At 43.7% G+C, this 22,364-nt stretch overlaps 1 protein-coding gene across 5 annotated transcripts in view; it reads left to right on the forward strand.

The window, feature by feature from the left end:
• The window catches only part of CAMK2A (calcium/calmodulin dependent protein kinase II alpha), a 173,995-nt gene that overhangs the window by 65,876 nt on the left and 85,755 nt on the right, over nucleotides 1–22,364 (forward strand). For all 5 annotated transcript variants that reach the window (XM_089528650.1, XM_089528641.1, XM_089528622.1 and 2 more), the window contains exon 3: nucleotides 6,213–6,272. In XM_089528650.1, the coding sequence (XP_089384776.1) occupies nucleotides 6,213–6,272 (60 nt within the window). The remainder of the gene's footprint in view (nucleotides 1–6,212; nucleotides 6,273–22,364) is intronic.

Genomic DNA, 22,364 nt, shown 5'->3' on the forward strand with positions numbered 1-22,364 from the left:
GCAATTTATACTGCTCAGCCCCTCCCCTCTGCGTCCTTTGCGGGGCCCCGCCCCCAAGGCCGAGCCCACCAATGGGCAGCCTTGGAGGACCGGAAGCCCCGCACCAGTAAGCCCGGCTCCTAGAGCGTCCCTAGGCCGGAAGGGCCGCCCCTTCCGGCCCCACCAGCCAATCAGGAGCCGAGGCAAGCCCCAGAGCACTCTGGGGCTTGTAGTTTTGCCGCGCTGCTGCGGCAAAGCAGTCTGCCCCGCTATCGGGGCGACTGCATTTTGCCTTGCATGTGTTTGTCAAAATAACCACAGAACACCAATATGGGAGAAAGGCCACAACTTTATTAAACCATTGGTAGGGTTGGCACAAAGCATAAGGTCAGGATCTGTGCAATCAAACAACCACCCTGTTGATTGATTATCCAAAGCCGGGTCCCTACCCGGTGCTTGGGATGACCTAGGGGCAAAGGAACACCGCTTGAGCGCAAACCATGCCTTGCGTTCTCCAATTCACAAAGCCCCTAGTCACCGGGAGGCGCACCTGCGTTCTGGCCCCCGCAATGGCCAGACGCCTTCGCTCATCGCCCCCGGGTACCTTGTGACTCCCAAACCAGAACTCCATAGCCCTGGTACCACCAACGTTCAGATCCTGGCCTATGCTGCCGCCACAAAAGGCCTACTAAAGAGGCCTGCCGCCAACCCTGCCAAGAGCGATTTAATGTCCACCACATTGATCCAAATGTGGGCGAACGTAGCCAACAAAGGCCTTGGATCTCCAGCGTCCCACTTGCTTGATATCCCTGGCAGGCATGCCAGCCCCAGAGGCCGCAGTGGCCGCACCAATCCGAAAAGAATGTCCACCAAACTCCCTGGCAGGGAGTCCCAAACTTGAAATGACCATTCTGAGCACAGAAACAAACTGGTATCTTGTCAGGGGAGAACCATCCACATGTATGAAAAGAAATTCGGCCAACGAAGGCCTAACATCCCAGAAGAATCGAAGAGCTTTAACTGGGCAAACAGGGGAGCCACGAAAGCGACGTAGCACCACATTCTGACCAACCCCTAACTGGTCGCACTTGGAGCGACGCAAAGTTAAAGAGACACCGTGCTTTATAAAATTTAAGTCAGAAGCACGCAGTGCCCTGCCAGACAAATCGCTCTTGGACCCAGCAACTAATTCGCCTAAACGAAAGGCGCCAAAAAATGCAACTGCAAATGCAGCACAAAACAGCTGAACTTCGTATTTAGAAGAACAAATGACAGGAAGAGTAGCACAAATTTTACCGAGCAATTGTAAACAAATAGGACGTCTTGTGTCCTTATTAACAGCATAAGCGCGCTTCCAACCTTCAACTGTCCTTTTTACCAAAAAAGAGGCACATGGATCGGCAAATCCCCCAGCCTTAGAGAAAAAAGAAATACCAGCCAAATGGATGGACATTGTCTTAGGAGCCACCTTATTGTGGCGTAACCAAACTAAAAAACGCAACACCACCTCGGTAGACAAAGGCCAAACGTGCTGAATTCCGGAGTCATTAAAATAATCTGACAGCTTTCTTATGGCATTTTTGTAAGTCTTCAATGTGGAAGGAGCAATGGATCCCAAAATCCCATCCATTATTTCTGACAGCCAACCTCCCACATGGAAGCAGGACATGGGGTAGGTTGAAGGTCTGCCTCTGGGGCTAATTGTCGAAATCGCTGAAACTGAAAACGAGAAATTGCATCAGCAATGCCGTTATATATTCCATGAACATGTTTAGCTAGGAAGGAAATATTGTTAATCAAACAACACAACACAAACTTCCTTAACAAACTCACAACCCTGGGGGATTTTGCTGACTGCTTGTTGATAATTGACACCACAGCTTGGTTATCGCACCAGAAAAGGACTCTTTTGTTTGAAAATAGGGTGCACCAAATTTGAATGGCCACAACAATGGGAAAAAATTCCAAGAATGTCAGATCTCTGAGAATGTCTGACCCTTGCCAGGCCTCAGGCCAGCGCTCAGCACACCAGTGGCCATTGAAAAATAAACCGAAACCAATGCTCCCAGCAGCATCTGAATGAACCTGCAAAGAGTCATTAATGTGCCAGGTTCTCTGCCAAATGGCAATACCGTTGAAACTCTTGAGAAATTGGAGCCAAATGCGAAGGTCATCCTTAACATCTTTAGTGATCCTAATGTGATGGTGAGGCAGCCGCGGACCTGCTAAAGATCTGGCTAATCTAGCACAAAAGGCTCTGCCAGGAGCCACCACCTTGCATGCAAAATTAAGATGTCCCAGCAGGGATTGTACCTGCTTTAGCGTGAGCTTGGGAGCCTGGAGGGCCTGCTCTAAAAGTTCGCACAGCACACCAATTTTTGAATGAGGTAAAGAAGAAAAACCATTGACTGAATCTAACTGAATGCCTAGAAAGGACATAGCATTAGCTGGACCCTCTGTCTTGTCAGCCGCAAGCGGAACCCCAATTTCCGCAGCTAGGGAAGAAAAGGCAGTTAATAAATCCAGACACATGTTAGAATTAGCAGGTCCCACAAACATAAAATCATCCAGATAATGCGTAACCAAAGAAGAAGACGCCCTATGCTTTAACTCCCACTCCAGAAAGGTGCTAAAGGTTTCAAATGCTGAGCAACTTATGGAGCAACCCATAGGCATAGCCTTGTCGAAGTAAAATTGACCTTCAAATTGGAAACCAAGGAAATGAAAATCGTCCGGATGAACCGGAAGGAGTCTAAAGGCTGACTGAATGTCACACTTGGCCATAAGTGCACCTGGGCCGCAGGACCTGACTAAGCGAACTGCATGATCAAAGGAAGCGTATTTAACTGAGCAAAGCTCATCAGGGATGGCATCATTGACAGAAGACCCTGGGGGGTGAGAGAGGTGATGAATTATCCTGAACTCCCCAGGAGCTTTCTTGGGTACGACACCCAAAGGAGAGATATGGAAATTATCGAAAGGAGGTGCAGGGAATGGGCCAGCAACCCGCCCCGCCTGGATCTCCTTGTTGATCTTTAAACGGAGTACCTCAGGCATGGATCTGGCAGATAGCAAGTTCTTGGGAAACCAATGTGCCAAATGACCTGAAACAGGAATCCTAAACCCAAATACAAAACCATTGGCCAAATAAGAGGCAGCTTGCTTATCAGGATAAGCTTGTAGCAATGGAATAAGAACCTTAGGATTTACCGGAGAAAAGGCTAACGAAAATGCCTGGGTGGGAACAACCGAATTATTTTTGGCTCCCTGCTTGACCGGCACTCGGCCCCCCGGCCCCATCGCCTTTTCCGGTGGTTGCAGAAGCAGGGCGCCCGCCTCGAAAGGGCTGGGAAGCTTGAGAAGGACGGGAACAAGAAGATTTAGGGTGGGACCCTCTACAAATGGAACAGCAATGCTCATATTTACAATTAACACGGGTACAACGACTAGAATTGTAGTCCCAACAAGATAGAAACTTGGAGTCCTTTTTTACAGGCCCTTTTTGAGAGCCCTTGGGCCTCGCTGACGTGCCCACTTCCAAGAGCCAAATCTCGTGATGAAGAAGGTCCCAACGTTCACGAGAGTTCTGCGATGCATGTTGGCGAAATGCAGCATCATAGGAAATAGCAGCTGCATCTCCAGCGAACGCCCTGGCGCGCTGCACGTTCAACAGATGGCTAAGCAAATGCCAAGCACGCTCAGGGAACGCCATAGACACTACAGCGGCAAAGATGGTAAAGCCCTCCAACCAATTAGAAAAAGTAGGCTCAGCCGGAGCAACCTTAGGCTCATGCCTGTTCTTTTTAGTTGAAGTGACTGCAACCGCCTCCTTTCCTTTAGGCTGCAGCAAGGTGAAAACATCCACGTAGCAACCTCGAAGAATGTTGTTACGTATCTTCTTCGACAGATGGGCTCCAGGAGGGCGCTCTCCAGGAGAGCAAACCGGGAACTCAGCTGCCAGCGGATCAACCCAAACACCTTGCACCCCAGGTCGCCAAGCTCGCTTCTTAATGGCCCACCGCGGCAAGCCTGGGACCATAGCATGGTCAACCCAAAAGCCATCCCTACCCACAGGCACATCAGGGTGAAAACCACCTGTAGGAGCTGATTGAACCGAACCAGCCTTCCGCGCTCTCCGTCGTTTCCTCTTGGCCTTGCGCTTTCTCTTCTTGTCCCGGCGCCGCTGTGTCGCTGACACTCCGGAAAGGTCATCCTCGTCCGATGATGACGATGAAGAACTGGAACTCGAAGAGCTGGATGAGCTGGAAAGCTGAACCTCCCGTCGACGGGAACCAGGGCCGGACGACCGGGGGTCTTGAATAGCTGCGGAAGTGGATGGCTGTACCGACAGACTAGCGTCCTGATGTCTTGGCTGAAGAACTGGAACTGTAGGCGTCGATGGGTGAGGCATCCGACCAGCATCAACAGCATGCTGAATGAATTCGGTGATGGATCTGGATAAGTTGGCAATAGCATCTGGATTCATCCCAGCAGGAACAGCTGGCTGTGCAATGTCTGCCACAGGAGGATTGCTCACACTGTGCGGGCCAGCATGTGCAAATGTAGTAATGAGGGGCCCATGACTAGAGGCCTGAGACCTACTTGGCAAAACATGAGGATTTATAACCGTCCGAGCCCTGCGAGCCTCAATCCTCTGTGACCTTTTAGGAGACATCTTGGACAGATGTAAAAAACAGGCAACTGCTGAAATTGCAGTACACAGTCACAGGCACTGGCAAGCAGAAAAGATCAAGGTGTGTAAAGGTCCCCACACAGCAAATGTCCAAGCTAATTGGCACTAAAGGACAGTGTCCAAGGACTGCAAAAATAACCCCAAGGGTTATAAAGGGGTGAAAACAATAATATTAAGGACCCTTTATTGCTGCAATGGCCATTCCCGCCAAAATTAGGCACTTAAAATGGCGCTCCCGCCAAAAAGGGGGAACAAAATGGCGCTCCCGCCAAAAAAGGAGCTCAAAATGGCGGCTCCCGCCAAAACTGGGGCCTAAAATAAAGGCCTGGCGCCAAAATAAGGCCCAAAATGTCGCCTCCTGCCCCCAGCAGGCACCCTAGGGGGTGGGGGGACTCACCCCAATGGCCGCCGGGCCGCGGAGAAGCCGGCAAAATGGAGGCCGCGGACCAAGGCAAATGAGCCCGGTGGAATGGGGATCCGGGGAGGGAACCTCCCCAAACCACACCACCCCACCAACCTCGGCCCTGTCGGCCTCCAAAGGAAGGGAGAAGCTCGAGGCTAGCTCCCTTCCCAAGCTTGGCTCCGCTCTGCTCGGAGCCAAGCGCCGACTGAGGCGGAGAGGCCTCCAAGCAGCAATTTATACTGCTCAGCCCCTCCCCTCTGCGTCCTTTGCGGGGCCCCGCCCCCAAGGCCGAGCCCACCAATGGGCAGCCTTGGAGGACCGGAAGCCCCGCACCAGTAAGCCCGGCTCCTAGAGCGTCCCTAGGCCGGAAGGGCCGCCCCTTCCGGCCCCACCAGCCAATCAGGAGCCGAGGCAAGCCCCAGAGCACTCTGGGGCTTGTAGTTTTGCCGCGCTGCTGCGGCAAAGCAGTCTGCCCCGCTATCGGGGCGACTGCATTTAGTCATAGGCCTGCATTTTCTGATTCTAATCTTAGTTCAGGTGGTAGGGAGGGCTGTCTGCAGGCTGGCAACTCCCCCTTTGGCCATGTGGTCTCTGGTAGATTTTCAAACTCAAGGAAATTGAATGTCCATTTGCAATTCAAAAAAGATGTTTCCTTGGAATCCAGCATGTCTCTATGCTGGATTCCAAGGAAACATCTTTGAATAGTGCATTTTGGTTGGCCTAATAAAACTATGTTGTATGTAACATGTACAGGAATTTTACAGTAATAGTAAGAAAAACTAAAGTGAGGTGAAAAACAATTAATAAACATGAAAATGGTGACATAAATAATATAGTTAAAGACAGCATTAACTAAGCGCAAAATGAGCAATGAACAAAAATATAACAAAACATGGATGTTAAGTGGAATTAGGTAGAGTGGATTTCCATTGGGACATGTCCCTTAGTAAAAGATTTAGACACTGTTGCCCCAGATGTTTGAGTCTTCCAGTATCACTAGTACTACAGCTATTGCTACCTGGATTTGTAGATTATCAATCCCTAGGGGAAAACTGCAGAAATGGCAACTCTTCATCTGAGGAGCACATGTCTGCTGCCCTTTTTCACACATTAATTTGTGTACATCTTGCCCAACAGATCATCAGAAGCTGGAACGAGAGGCTCGGATCTGCCGTCTCCTGAAACATCCTAATATAGGTAAGAAAAACCCTTGTGATTATTATGTAATTTGCAATCTCTTCCAATCTTTCTTTCCTTCAACTGTGGCTAACTGCTAGGAACCAGGCACGAGTATTTAGGAATGGAAAATCAGTACTATCATATGGTACAATTCAAAGACAAACCAGATCAGCTAGCATTGCTATTTTTACCCAAAACATTGGTTGGCTGGTTGATTGAGTGAGTGAGTGACTGAAAATGAATAGTTGGAATAACAAAATTTGACAACTTCAATGTTTACTGTGAAAATATTTCATGTACTGCCAGGAAGGCAATGGTCTGTTACACACCAGCTGACCCTTGCCTTCCAGACAGTATGTGAATTTCATGGAAAACACAGAGGTTGGCAGCCTTCCATTATTCCACTATCCACTGGAATGCTTCTACTGAAACATGTAAGTGTCATACAAAATACTTTTCAATGCTTTTCAAAGATGTGGGTTTACTGTGCTGCTACTGACAGCCATCCAGCACCAAGACAATTATGAAACTAGAATTAAATACAGCATAGGATGCACACCATGTGCCTTTTCATGCTACACAGTTATGGCACCATGATTCCACTTTAACTGTCCTGAGATTTGTAGTTTAGTAAGTGACCAGATGAGGTCTCTGGCAGAAAATTCTAGATGCCTTAAACTGCAAATTACAGGTTGCCAAATGATCTATATCCAGATAGATAAATAGATACATATAATGTATGTATATAGCTAGCTAGTATGTAGTTTAGGAGTGTAGCTATTAATAGTCACAAATTCCTGCTATTTGGGAGCTTAATGAAAACTGTAAACTTTCAACATGGCATATTAAGCCAAAAATGGTCTTTTTTGTCAACTAAATAAACAAGGACAAACAAATAAGTCCGTAACTATGGCTGCTTCCTTTGAAGAACTGAATTTAGATTCCCATTGTTTATGAGAAACCTGCCCCTCTCAGAAACCATTTACAATGTAATGTTGAAGGCAGGTCCTTCCCAACCTAGTCTCCTCTAAATGGATTATGCCCCCATGAGCTCAATGGTCAGCTGGTTGGTGGTGATAGGTATTGTAATCTAAAGCATCTGAAAAGCCACCAGGGCTAGGAAGGCTGATTGTTGGGATGCCATATGGTATGCATGGCATGTGAAAGATGTTGGACAGAAGAAAGCTGGGTTTAAAAGCCCTCAAATGCTAAAGCAGTGAGTGTGATCCTGATTTACTCTGTCATGTTCCTCATCTCACAGTGGTTGAGATGTTCTTGGCTTGACAGTAGCTACTTACCTAATGGGAGTTTCATCTAGTGTGGTAAAATGGGATATTCAGACTAAGCTTTTCTTTCCTGACAGGATCAGATGTAGAAAACATGCTGAGCTTTTGTATGATGAACAAAAGGCTAAACATGGTTAGCGGCAAGCATCAGTGCTGTAGAAGGGCAATAACACAGAGAGCAAAATCCACATACAAGGTGGATGCTGGCATAACAAGGCTTTTAGGGGTTGGGTAAAGAGACAGGATTCCTTATTTTGCTGTGTTGATTCACTGATTTATTCAATCAACTTCATTATTATGTTATTTATTCACATGGATCCATTTTTTAAAAAAGTCTGTTCTTCAAAAAATTCTTAACAGGCAATTATGAGCTACCATCTAAAGCAAGTAGTGAGCCCTGTCTTCTACATTTTGCTATTGCTGCTGAATTTGTAAACAGCACATGATTATCCTATGCACTCCTACTTAGAGTCATAGAGTTGGAAGAGACCACAAAATCCAGTCCTTGCCATTCAAAAATACACAATCAAAGTACTCCCAACAGATGGCCATTCAACCTCTGTTTAAAAACTTCCAAAGAAGGAGATTCTGCCATATTTCAAGGCAATGTATTCCACTGTCAAACAGCTCTTATTGTCAGGAAGTTTCTCCTAATGTTGAGGTGGGATCTCTTTTCACGTCATTTGAATCCATTGCCCATGTCCTAATCTCTGGAGCAGCAGAAAACAAGCTTGCTCCATCCTCAATATGACATCCTTTCAAATATTTAAACATGACTATCATGTCACCCCTTCACCCTCTCTTCCCTAGGCTAAACATAACCAGCTCCCTAAGCCTCATAAAACATGGCTTCCAGATCTTTCATCATTTTTGTCACCTCCTCTAGACATGTTCCAACTTGTCAACATCCTTTTTCAAGTGTGGTGCCCAGAATTGCACAAATTATTCCAGGTGAAGCCTGACAAAGGCAGAATAGAGTGGTACCATTTCTTCCTTCAGTCTAGACACTATATTTCTATTGGTGCAGCCTAGAATCGCATTGGCCTTTTCAGCTGCTACATCACACTGTTGACTCATGTTCAATTTGTGGTCTACTAGGACTCCCAGATCCCTTTCACACATAGTTTCATTCAGCCAGGTGTCACCCATCCTATATCTGTGCATTTCATTTTTTTTCTCCCTAAGTGTAGTACCTTACATTTCTCCCTTTTGAAAATCATTTTGTTAGTTTTGGCCCAGCTTTCTAATCAATTAAGGTCGTTTTGAATTTTGATACTGTCCTCTGGAATATCAGCTATCCTTCCTAATTTGGAGTCATCTGCAAATTTGATAAGTATGCCCTCTATTCTTCCATCCTAGTCATTGATCACTGAATGGCACTGGGCTCAGGGCAGAACCTTGTGGTACTCCACCCTGACTGGTCACTTCTCTCCAGGATGAAGGGGAACCACTGGTGAGCACCCTTTGGGTTCGGCCAGTCAACCAATTACAAATCTACCCAACAGTAGCATTTTCTAGCCTAACTTTTATTAGCTTGTTGGCAAGAATATCATGAAGGGTCAAAGGCCTTACTGAAATCAAGATATGCAATATCCACAGCATTCCCAAGCTGGTTATTTTATATAAAAAAGAAAAAGAAGAAGAAAAGAGGGAGGGGAGATAAGATTAGTCTGGCATGACCTGTTTTTGAGAAACCCATGCTGACTTTTTGTGATTATGACATTTCTTTCTAAATGCTTACAGACACTCTGAACTTTATTGTACAGGCCCTGGAACAGGCCTGTTGCGTTCTAAAAGGGGACGTGATGGGGATGGGAGGCAGCATAGAACACATCTTACCGCACAGGGAGAATGCTAGCACCACCGCCGGATATTCCCATTGCGTTCCGGATGCGTCCCAGAGGGGGCGATTTTCAGGAACGCTTGAGAAGCATTCCTGAAAATTGCCCCCTGGGGAACACATCCAGAATGTGATGGGAACATTCAGCAGTGGCAGCAGCGTTCTCCCTGTGCGATAAGATGTGTTCTATGCTGCCTCCCATCCCCATCACGTCCCCTTTTAGAATGCAACAGGCCCGTTCCAGGGCCTGTGCGATAAAGTTCTCTGTTTAATTATCTGCTCTAGAATCTTTCCTGGCACTGATGTCAGGCTAACTGGGTGGTCATTGTTTGGGTCCTCTTTCCCCACATTTTTGGAGATGGGGACAAGATTTGCCTTCCTCCAGTCTGCTAGGACTTCTGTTCCTCAGGAATTATCAAAGATTATTAACAATGGCTCTGAGATTACATTTGACTGTTCTTTTAATATCCTTGGATATATGTTGTTCATCAGGCCTGGAGACTTGAATTAATTTAGATTAATGAGATCTTCCTGTACTACCTCTTTACATATTCTGTGCTGCATTTACTCTACTGCATCCTCTGCACCATTTTCCTCAGGATGAACACCCTTTTCCTTTTGTGAGAAGATTGAGGCAAAGAAGGTGTTGAGTACTGTAGTTCTGTCTTTTCCCTGTCCCCTGTTAGCATTTTACCAGAACAACAAAAAAAAAAAGCCCTTTTTATTGTTCTCAACCTCTGTAGCAAGCCTCAGCTCATTCTGCACTTTAGCTTTTCTGACTTTCCCCCTATATGTGCTAGCTATTTGTTTGAATTCCTCTTGGGTGATTTCCCCCTTTTTCAATTTCTTATACATGTCCCATTTAAAACTTGGCTCGGTTGAAAGTTCTTTAGTTATCCATCCTGGTTCCTTGAGACACCATTTTCCTCCTCTTTGGAACTGTTTGAAATTGTGCCTTCAGTATCTCCCTTTTGAGAAACCCCCATCCGTCCTGAACTCCCTTCTCTTTTACTATACCTTACCATGGGATCACACCCAATATTGAAATGAGCTTTCCTAAAGTCTAGAATGCATGTCTGATTATGCTTGACTTCTCCTTTTCATTGTATTACAAACTCCAGCAGAACATGATCACTCTGACCTAAGATCCCTCTACTTGCACCCAATTAACCAGGTCATCCCTGTTGGTTAGGATCAGATCTGAAATAGTGGATCTCCTTGTTGCCTCTTCCGCCTTTTGGACAATGAAATTGTCTGCCAATTTGCTGGACCTTAAATTTTTGGCTGAGTTTGACTTCCAGCAAATATCAGATAGTGAAATTACCATCACTACTACATCTCTCCTTTCTGAGTGTGTGGTCATCTGTTCAAGAAAGGCATCATTGAGTTCCTCAGTTTCCTTGGGGTCTGTAGTAGGCTCCCACAATAACATCCATGTTGTTTCCCTCCTCTTTAATTTCTATCCAGATGCTCCAGGATTTAAGTCCTGGATCTCATTACAGATGTAAACATCCTTGACATATAATGCTGCTACTCCCCCTTTTTTGTTTGGTCTATTCTCTTAAAAAGATTATACCCCTATGTTACTACATTCCAGTCAGGAGAAACATCCTATCAGGTTTTAGTCACGCCTGCTATATTGTATTTGATTTGCTATGCTAGGAGTTCAAGTTCATCTTACTTATTTCCCATGCTCTGTGCCTTAGTGTAGAGACATCTAAGACCATGGGCCATCCCCACTAGCTGTCTCTTTTTCTCTTCCCATGGTTAGGTCTTTGCCTTGTTCTCTCTAGTTCAGCTATTATCTCTAGCTCTTGATGAATTCCTGCCCTCCAGAACTGAATACTATCTCTGTGCTGCACTTTTCTTCCTCCCTCACCCTTTCTACAAATATAGTGCTAAAGTGGTATAGCCCTTCAGATCTATGCAACTATGACTATAAATGTATATATATATATATTAAAAAATAAACCTGTTGGACTAGGAAGGTGAATGTGAGGGGAGGAGCATGGGGATGTATGTCTTGAGTCATGGAGGAGATGATGTGGAAAGAAGGAAACCCAATTAAGCTTCAGGGCCACAAAAGTCTGATTCAGGGGCTACACTTTGCCCACTCCCTTTTACACTCTAGAAGACCTCAGTGGCTCAGCTAGATAATTTTAGACTCTGGATTTAATAGTCATATACACGTACATCCCTTTAAGATTACCACATGTATCATTTCCTTCTATGAGGCACACCTATAGTGCACCAGTTTGCATCTGTGAAATGTTGGCAACTACATTGTCAAATGCAAAGAGGAGGTTGAACAACCCAAGAGGAAGAATATGAGTCCAAGGAGCTCTTTTAAGTGCCAAGGCATGCCTTCTTTTCTTGGCACTGTGTGAGTATGCAATTGATTGGTAAGATACGTCTAGAGACAAGCCATGAACAAATGCATCTTTCATTGCATCCTGTGAAGTTTGGGCTACTAATCTGTTAGAGAAAGACCAGTCAGGCCTGTTCTGGTGTCTTTAACAGCAGCTTGAAATGGAGAAATCAGTTTTCACAGCACAGAGAAATATGTGATTCACTTGATAATGTAGCCTTCCCCAAACTGGTGCTCTAGAACTGTAGTGGGCTGCAACTCGCATAATTCTCAGATAACACTGGCCAGGTTGGGAAAGCTGGTAAGCCCTGCTGAAAAAGAGAAGAGGCAGAGTGAGGAGAAGGAGTTGAAAACCCTACACCCAGTGTGCATCAAGGTTTGCATCCTTGTTTTCACTATATTTCTACTTTATAAACCATTACATTTTGTATTTTCATTCCATTCACATGGATGTAGAATGTGTTGTGAAATGGAGAAATGAGACAGGGTCAACCCAGGAGATTTTGTTCCCTGAGGTTGAGCAAGAAATGGAGCCTAAAACCACCACCACTGCTTTCCTCCAACAAAGTATGTAATATGCAAATTCTGCCAAGCTAGTTTGCTATAAGGTAGAAAAATCCCTAGTAGTAAAAATCCAAAACTAAATCAAATAATAAATTTCTGTCTTTTCCTGACAACCCAAATCTGCTGCCTAAAGCAGCTGTCCGACCCGGTCTAATGGGAGGGCTGGCCCAGGAATGACTGCAAGGAAACTCATGCCAAAGAGTCTCTTTGGAGTCCTCTGCTCCTGCTCAGCCTGTCTATAGCAGTATTTCAACTGCACCATTGCCCTTCTTTCCACCTCGCCCCTCCCTTCGCTTCACACAAGCACGCATACATGCACGCCCACATGGCCTCTGCTTTATAAATGTTTCAGATCATAAAGAGCCTGTCAGCTTCAATCTGTCTTGGGCAAATGCCTGCGCAGCAGCGTCAGGTCTTCTTTACATCAGGCTGAACCACAGACTGTGCTGGACCAAGCCATTGCTATGGCAACCGAGACACTTCCTCCTTTTCTCCCCTTTGCCCTGAATACAGGGATGCTTCCCTGGATAAATAAAATATAATAATAACAATAACAATGAGCTACACTTGAAACAAGCAAGAGATGCAATATGCATGGGGTAAAAATCAGCTACTGGGAAAACAGAGCGAAGGCAATCGTTCTTCTCTTTGGCAAAAAACCACTTTTTATTTGTTACATTTTAAAATATTTTTATTGTAAAGGTTTTTTTTCCAAAGATCCATTTGACTTAAATCAAACCTAGGCTTTCATGTGGAAAAGCTCTTTCTTATAGGAAAAAAAGGTAGTTTGCATTTTGATTCAATGCATTGTTTGTTGTTTCTTTGCCATCAAGCTGGTTCAACTTGTACTCCACCCTATTATTTTAAAATGCCTGACAGGAGCTAGGATGAATCAAAAACAAAGTTTTAAAAATATTCTACACTACAATACCATTTTTTTTTTACTTTTTTAAAAAGAAGCATTAACAATAATAATACTTTGGATCCATTTGACACTGAGTTCCAATTTCTGCCAGGCTATTTTGGTTCATACAGTATATTTATATTTGCAGATTGTTACTGTCTAGGGTAGATACCTGTTTTCTCTCAGCTCCAGTCCTGTTTCTTTCACAGCACAATAGTACACCAAAATATAGCAAGTAACACACTTATGTGTAATGTATTTTTTAAAAATCAAAGCATAAAAACATCTAAAAGCATGTACACTTTGAGGCTCTTATCAAGTTTTTACTCACAAGTCTTTCATTCCAATACCTATTATCTAAATCCAGTTGTTAGCTCCAACTAGAGCCGACCTACTATGAGTGTTGACCTATCAAGTCCCTACTGATTTAATACTCTAAGCAAGGTTGCTAGAATGAGATCTGAAGAGTGTTCCTGTACCTTTAATGGTTGTATAGAAGGGGGAAGTTCAGCAGGTTTTGTGGTTGTGTGACACACATGACATGTTGAAATTCTGTTTCCTACACAATCATTAAAATATAGGAGATGTCTCCAGTTTTCAATCTGACAACTAGGGCACAGAGACTAGGACATGGAGCACTGGATGCAAACCACAGAAAAAGAGACATTAGGAAGATCTTCCATCTAGTAAGAGCTGTTCAACAGTGGAACATACTGCCTCTGAGGGTGGTGAAGTTTCCTTCTTTGAGGTTTTTAAATAGAAGCTGAATGGCCATTATTTATTTATATTTATTTATTTCAAGTACTTATACCCTGCTCTTCAGCCACAAAGGCTCTCAGAGCGCTTACAAATTGTTAGACATTTCCCTGCTCTCAGGCTTACAATCTAAAAAGATGTGACACAAAAGGAGAAAGGAATGGCAGTGGTGATAGGGATCAAGTCCAGCAGATCTTCTCTCCCTTTGAGCCTAGATGGTCTGGAGGGAGGGCCTTCTTCTTACTTTGGCTATCTTACTTCTTACTCTGGCCATCTGTTGGGAGTGCTTTGGTTGTATCTTCTTGCATGGTAGGGGGTAGGATTGGATGGCGCCTGGGGCCTCTTTCAACTCTATGATTCTATGATTCTGTTATTCTAACTCTAACTGTTGAGTATTGACTTGTTTCTGCTCTGAGGAATGTTGCTTTTAAAGTTTCTCAGCTCACAATAGAACTACAGGCAATCCATGGAACATTGGGTGGAATAGGTCACTATAGTACTTCTAGACCAGCACATGGTGATGTTTGGCTTTGTCTGCTTCCTGTCTTAACCACTGGCTCTGTCTTTCATGTGTGCTGCATGCAAGGATATCAGAAGAGCAATACACAGAAGCAACACAATTATGCTTCCAGCATCTAAGGTCAGTTGCCCTGCAGTGTGCAATGTATACCATTGGCTGCTATGTGGCTGTGGGCTATAGTTTAGCAACCAGATGGTAAGAGATTGATTGAGAAGAAGAGAACAGGGCAGCTATGCTTGTTTTTTAAAAAAATCTCCAAATGTGTCACTCCTGTGTGAATAATCAAAACAAGATCAAGTCTGCGATAAACAGTGGAGTGTAAAATTATGGCTTTCCTAAGGGATTAGTTATCATGGCTGATATCTGACTTCATGTTACTGGCATTTGAGTAATTCCCTCGCAGATAAGGTCTGGGAGCTTATACTTCTTGAAGACACTGGACAGAGATACTGTGAAGACTCAGTTTGTCAGTTGAATTATTAGGCTGCTGGTTTGATGCACATTTGCGGGGGGGGGGGGGGCAGTCCAAAAGTTTGTAATTACAGTACTTTTCTCTTTTCCTTCCTTGAATCCCTTTTCTCAGTGAAAAGTTATAAAGCATCATCATCGCTTTCCCTTATACTGGGGTGCCTAGAGGTCAAGTTGAAATTTATTATAATTCCCTCTTTTTCAACTTAATAAGAGGCACACAAATGCAATCCTGCTTAGCCTAAGGTCATTAACCCCACTGCTAAGACAGACAACTTTTTAACTAGCCTTACAACAGCAGCTTAAACTTAATGCCATGCATTGTTGCTGTACTTTATGTCTGTATGGGGGGGGGGGGGGGTTAACCTATTGATTTTCAAAATACTTAAATAATTCCCTTACTATGATCAAATATAGATCAAAGTGGTGACTGCAGTCAAGAAATAAGAAGGGGGAGGGCAGCTATGAAAGAACTAGGGTTGCTCCTGAAGAGTAAAGATATGCAATTGACAAAAGTACAAAAGATAGAATTGTCCAAGCCATTGTATTCCCCATCATCATGTATGGGTGTGAGAGTTGGACAGTCAAGGAAGCAGACAGGAGGAAAATCAACTCATTTGAGATATGGTGCTGGGGAAGAGTGCTCCGGATACATGGACAGCCAAAAAGACAAACAGATGGGTCTTGGAACAGATTGAGCCAGAGATCTCCTTAGAAGCCAAGATGATTAAACTGAGGCTGATGTACTTTGGCCATATAATGAGAAGGCATGGATCAATGGAAAAGACAATAATGCTAGGAATGGTAGAGGGGAGAAGAAGGAGAGGAAGACCTCAAGCCAGATGGATGAACTCAATTGGGGGGACATGGCCATGGGCTTGCAGGAATTAAGTAGAGAAGGGGAAGATAGGGGTTTTTGGAGGTGTCTGATCCACAGGGTCACCATGAGTCAAACTCAACTTGAGGGCAGATAACAATAACAAATTGATTTTGGAGACTCAAACTACTGCTAAAGACACAAAAACAGGGCATGGATTTCTACCCACTGGTCATGTAACTTTGCATCAAATATGCTTCCTTTTTATTCTCTCTCCTCACTCACACACAAAAAGGAGCTGTACACACTGGCAGTGCTTCTCTATGAGGACAGAGAGGATTGTGTTAAAAGAGCAGGATAACTTACATGACCAATCTGGTTTCTATTTATACCCAGAAAGCCTTTCTCTCCTCCTCTCACACCCCCACTGCTCACTGCTGCCTAAGAACTCAGGAGTACAGTTCCTTAGGAAAGCAGCACAAACAGAGTAATTATCTACTGATGGTCTGGAACATTCCAAAATGCTGCAGGCTGGAATTAAAGAGAACAAGGAAGAACAGATTGCTTGATTGCTCACAGAATCACATGGCATCACATGTGTTACTGAGCCAGGAGTGAGGGGTCAGAGCCCTGTCTCTGGGGATGTCCCTGGACTGAGAGATCATCTATTAGTACCATGAATGTTAGTGCTCTCAGGGACTCTAATCTTGGGGCAGAAGACTAGGGCTCCACTCAACAGAAAGAGTGGAATGGAAGGAAGGAAGTGCAGTAATACTTGGCTTACATACAGTCAAATGAGAAGCTTAATCATGTAACTAAATCTACTGATGAGGAATAAGGCCTCAGCACCTCATGCTCAGCTTTATTTAAACAAAGGCCCATTACAGACAGCCAAAATAAAGCTGCTTCGAGTCACAGTGGAGGTATGGTGTTTCAATTATGCATGTGTCCTAAGAGTCCAGAAGCCACACCAAAGTCACGCTCCAGTCCTTAGGGCTGGAGCATGGCTTTGGTGTGACTTCTGGACTCTTAGGACACATGCATAATTGAAACACCATACCTCCACTGTGACTCGAAGCAGCTTTATTTTGGCTGTCTGTAACAGGCCAAAGTTTATACTGTTTAAAGTTTACACTATTCTTATTTATTCTCAGAATTCCATGGAGGTGAGCTGTAGCGCTTCTTTGACTGATGCTGCAAGAATAAATACAGTTTATTTTGTAGTTTTGAGTCCCTGTGGTAGGGAAGAGTAGACAAACAACCCAGATCTCATAAAAATTACTGGGGGAGGCTCCACCTTCCACAGCCAGCATTGCCACTGGAAATTTCAGTTCTCCAAAATAACATTTCCAAGCTTTACCCCTGCAGCCTATTTTCTTCTTGCATGTGATAGGAAGTACATTTCTATACCACTTATCAGTGCACTTAAGCACCTCCTAAGTGGCTTACAATGTGTAAGCTAATTGCCCCCAACAAGCTGGATACTCATTTTAGTGACGTCAGAAGGGTGCCAGGCTGAATCGACCCTGAGCCCCTGGCTGGGACTGAACTCACAACCTTGTGGTTTGTGAGCGAATGGCTGCAGTACAGGCTTTTAACCACTGTGCCACTAGGGTTCCTTCAAAAACCACATAGTGGACTAATCCACCTTAAAGGGCTTTTGTGAGGATACAAAAAGAGCAAACACTACACTCTTGGCCAGATGTTAAAATAGGACATTACATCTACTATAGTATTGAGAAGTCTATTCAGTTATCAAGTCTCTTCCCACCACCCACCACAACCTTTACCTACAGCTAAATTTTGAATTTATGGTTGGAACTCTCTCTTCTAAAAAATCTCATTTGATCTTGATTAAAGATAGGGATTCTGTGGACCTCTCCAAATATTTGTCAAATTGCAGTTCCCAACATTATTCACCATTGATGATGCTCATTGTAGTCAAACATCATCTGGTGTACCTCACAATTTGCCATGCCTGATCTATATGCACCCAGAAGATATGACTTTGAAATATTCCAGTGGTGCTGCATTTGCTTTATGGGGGATATAGCCTTTTAGCTTTTAGAGTCAGCTAGAGATGCTAAGGTGCAACAGGCAAGTGTTGGAAAGACAGGGTAATGTCTGTCAGGCCACTTCCCCTTAGCCAGCTTCTCACCCTCAGGTATGGTGAAAGAGCCCATCCCATTGCCTTTGCTAAAATGAGATTTCAGTTTTTGGTCTGGTCAGCTTTTGTACATGGCCTAGGGCATGAGGAAGCTCTGCCACAGGCAACAAAACATCTTGGGCTGGCCTGCTGATCTCTCTCAAATTATTAATAGCTGAAGTCTACTGTGGCTTTTTAATACAGTATGTCTGTTCCAACCTTACCATGATTACTGATGGTGCTGATATTCCCATGAGAGAAATGCCTTATTACCTTGCATTTATGTTGTGACTTTCAGGGAGACAAAATGAAGAAAGCAAGACAGTAATTTGGACCTTTCTTAATGGAGTGAGTGCAGTGGTGTGTGGGTAGGTAGTAGGGGGATGGTGGTCGCCAAAAAGGCATGTTCAGTCGTCTCCTTCACTTCTGCAGTGGAGATTTCCTCATGAGGAGGCCACCACTCAAAGCCAGGAGGAGCCATTGATCTCTGTTGGTTAGGGCTGTCCTGAAGCATCTGGAGATCAATGTGTTGCCCAACCTGACCAATTCAGTGGTGTGTTCAGAATGGATTCCTATGTGGTCATACCACAATGGGGTATTGCTTACCACAGTACCACCTTAAAATAGCTGCCAGGTGAAATACAGGCCAGCTTGGTGTAGTGGTTTGAATGCTGGACTATGACTCTGGAGACCTGGGTCTGAATTCCTGCTCAGCCATTGAAAGCCCACTTGGTGGCCTTAGGCAAGTCAATCTATCCCAGCCTTAGAGGGAGGGAAAGGCAACTTCCTGGAACAAATCTTGCCAAGAAAACTCTGTGAGAGATTACTGTTAGGGTCACCATAAATTGGAAACGATGGAAAGTACACAACAACAACAACAACAACAACTCTCTTGTACTTTAAATGGTTGTGTAGATGCTGCTATGTAACTATTAAAGGTACAAGAGTTCTGTCCTGTATTTCACCTGACAACCTTAGACCCTAATCATGTGTAGAAGGTGGCCCATACCTGCTGGCTCTGGTTAGTAATGTCTGTGAAAGGAAAGGCTACAGTGCATACATAGCTCTACTTGTGGTTTTAAACCCTGATCACAGGTAATTACAAATCACTAGGAGAACCTAGGTACATGCCGCATACTGCCCTTTTATATTCTCTTACAGTTTGTGGACTTCAGGAGGACCAAGGGGGATGCAGGGTAAAGTCAGGGCCAGCCCCATATACAGATATGGGAAATGATTAAACAGGGATTGTGGATGTGTCTGCACTATGCAATTATAGTACAGTGGTCCCATGGTATCCACTGAGGTTTGGTTCCAGGACCTCCCATGGATACCAAAATCTGGATTTTCAAGTCCCATTAAGTACAATGGCATAGTAAAATAGTGTCCCTTATATAAAGCAGCAAAATCAAGATACGCTTTTTGGAACATGTGTGTGTGTGTGTGTGTATTTTCAAGCCATGTATAGTGAAATCCATGGATACAGAGGGCCAGTTGTAATTTGATACCGTTTTAACTGCCTCGATTCCATCCTATAGAATTCTGGGGTTTTCAGGTTCATAAGATACTTAGAATTGTCTAATGTACTTCCTTGAATTGAAGGATGCAATCCCCCCCCCCCCCCCCGAATTTCATAGAGTTGAGCCACGGCAGTTAAAGTGATATCATACAGTTATGAAGTATAAATATAATCTATGTGTTTTTACTTTTCTCCCTATGTACCTCTTTTCTCTTCTTGTGTTCTGTACCTCAATTAATGTCAGGCCCTTTTCTCTCCTCCTCCTCCTTTGGCATTGTGTTTCTTGCCTAGCTAATTCCTGTGTCTGGAAAAGTCTATTTCTCTCAGTTTTTGCCCTCCTCTACTTTGGTGGTAAGGCTATACACCATGCCACCTAGATCCTAAAAGCATTTCTCAGACAATGTAGATGTGTGTGTATATATATACTTCTCTGTGGATACTCCCTGAATGTAGGAAAACATATGGGAGATGAACAAACATTCAAAGTTTGGCACATCTGGAGAGAATGATGGGTGTGATCCATGATTTAGTCATCTCCCACTTTGATTACCACAAGGTACTTTACATGGGGCTGCCCTTAAAAAGCATTCAGAAACTGTAGCTGGTTCTGAAAATGTGACAGATTTCTATCTAGTGTAGAGGTTTTAGACCATGTTACATCCATTTTGTATTAATAGAATTGGTTTTTTATAAGTTTCCCAAAACAAATTTAAAGTGCTTGCAATATACATAAATGAGCCAGGATGTCTGGAAGATCACTTCATCATATAAAATTGCCAGTAAGTATAAGAGACTTGGAACAATTACTAAGAAAAGTTAAAGAAGAAAGTGCAAAGGCAGGCTTACTGCTGAATATAAAGAAAACAAAAATAATGACCATGGAGGAGCTACATAAAGTCAACCTAGATAATAGGGGGGGGGGGTTTGGGATACGGGAATGTTGTAATGTTGTAAGCCACCCCGGTTGTGTTACACAGAAGGAAGGGATAAAAATAAATTTTATTTGTTTATTTTTATATTTTATAATGAGGAAATCAAAATAGTCAAAGAATTCCTGTACCTTAGATCAAATATTGACCAGAATGGAGACTACACTCAAGAAATCAGAAGAGGACTAGGAATGAGAAGGGTAGCAATGAAAGAACTTGACAAGATCTTAAAGTGTAAAGATATACAACTGAGCACTAGACTTAGAACTGCACAAATCATGGTATTCCCCATCACCATGTATGGATATGACACCTGGACAATAAAGAAAGTGGACAGGAAGAAATTCAACTCATTTGAGATGTGGTGTTGGAGAAGAATGCTGAGGATATTGTGGATGGCCAAAAAGAAAAACAAGTGGGTTCTAGAACAGATCGATCTTGAACTCTATCTGGAAGCCAAGATGATGAAAATGAGGCTGTCATACTTTGGCCACATCATGAGAAGACATGACACAGTCGAAAAGAGAATAATGCTAGGAAAGGTAGAAGGTAATAGAAAGAGAGACAGACCACATGCCAGATGGAAGGTCTCAATCAAAGAGGTCACGAGCCTGAATCTGCAGGACCTAAGAACAGCAGTGAAGGATAGAGGGTCTGGGAGATATCTCTTCCATAAGGTTGCCATGAGTTAGGCAAGGACAGCTGGTAACAACAAGTGGAAATCTACGTGATACATCGAGAAAAGGGGGGGGGGGGGAGAACCACCAACTAAAAGGATTCAGTTGGTAGGAAAATGAGACAAGGCCTCTGATGGTAGCACCCCAATTCTTGAACTTCTTCCCAAAGTGGAAAGTGGAAATCTAGCCTTTTCTTTTGTACGTTGTATGCAGTGAAGACATTGTTATTCCACTTGGTTATTTTATCTCTAATGTACAACTGATCGTTTAAACTCTGTTTCTGTTGATTTTAAGATTTTGATTTTTGTTATTTGGGTGTGCTTGGTTTAGTTTGTTCTGTTATGTAAAATTGCTTTAGAGGCATTTTTAGAACCAAAAATTGGCTCACAAATACTTTAATAATAATTAGAATAAATTTTAAAAAGCAATAAAAGTGGTTTAATTCTCATTCACTACCTAGGAAACAAATACCTTGAAATGCAGCAAGAAATATGTATTCAAACACTCTTCAACAGACATCACACTAATACTCCAGGGAAAGGGATTAAAGTATTACCATTGTTAGTTCATTTCATCTCCTTGTTTTGTATGTTGAATGTAGCTTTAAGCTTTATGGCTGTTCCATTTCTAACATGACTTCTTTGTTGTCTGTGTGAATGATGTATTAGAACTGTGCTGTTTTTAGGGCTTGGCTTGAGTGGAGTGCAGCCACAATGCCTGAGATCTCTTAAGGAGCTCAGAATTCCAGATGGATATCTGGCACAAGGGCTGGTTTACATAGATGCTTTTTGCAGTAGACTGCAGCTGGCTGAGTGGGCAGGTGAGGCAAAGGGAAGGAAGGGGCAGAGCTGTCCTATATTTCACCCATCTGTCCATATGTCCAGCCACTCAGGTCTTTTCTAGGCTGGCCAGGCAGACAGGCAAGATAAAGGGAGGAAAAGTGGAGTGGGGCCATCCACTGCTACCACTGCCGTCCCCCACCGGGTGACACCAGCCCTAGTGACGGCACTGTATTGCATATACTGTACTCAACAATCCAGTGTTCTGATGGTACCCTAGCTTATTGCTACATCCAAACACATTGATTGTGTATTTTATGCTGATTAAGAAGATCCTGATGTAACTGCAGAACCTAGGATGATAAGATGGAGAAGAGAAAAGATTTCTTGCATCTTTCATGATTTACACAAAGAGAACGTTTCTGTGATAAGCCATAGCTGTGGAGATTCTCTCTTTTAGATAAGATTGCAATATACATAATGTTTTATCCCAGCCGGGCAGGGACAGTCCTGATTAATCCTCTATCATCCCATTTT

Source organism: Sceloporus occidentalis, unplaced genomic scaffold (genome assembly GCF_023333645.1).
Source record: "Sceloporus occidentalis isolate IW3139 unplaced genomic scaffold, rSceOcc1.0.p SCAF_1, whole genome shotgun sequence".
NCBI classification, from domain to species: Eukaryota; Metazoa; Chordata; class Lepidosauria; order Squamata; family Phrynosomatidae; genus Sceloporus; species Sceloporus occidentalis.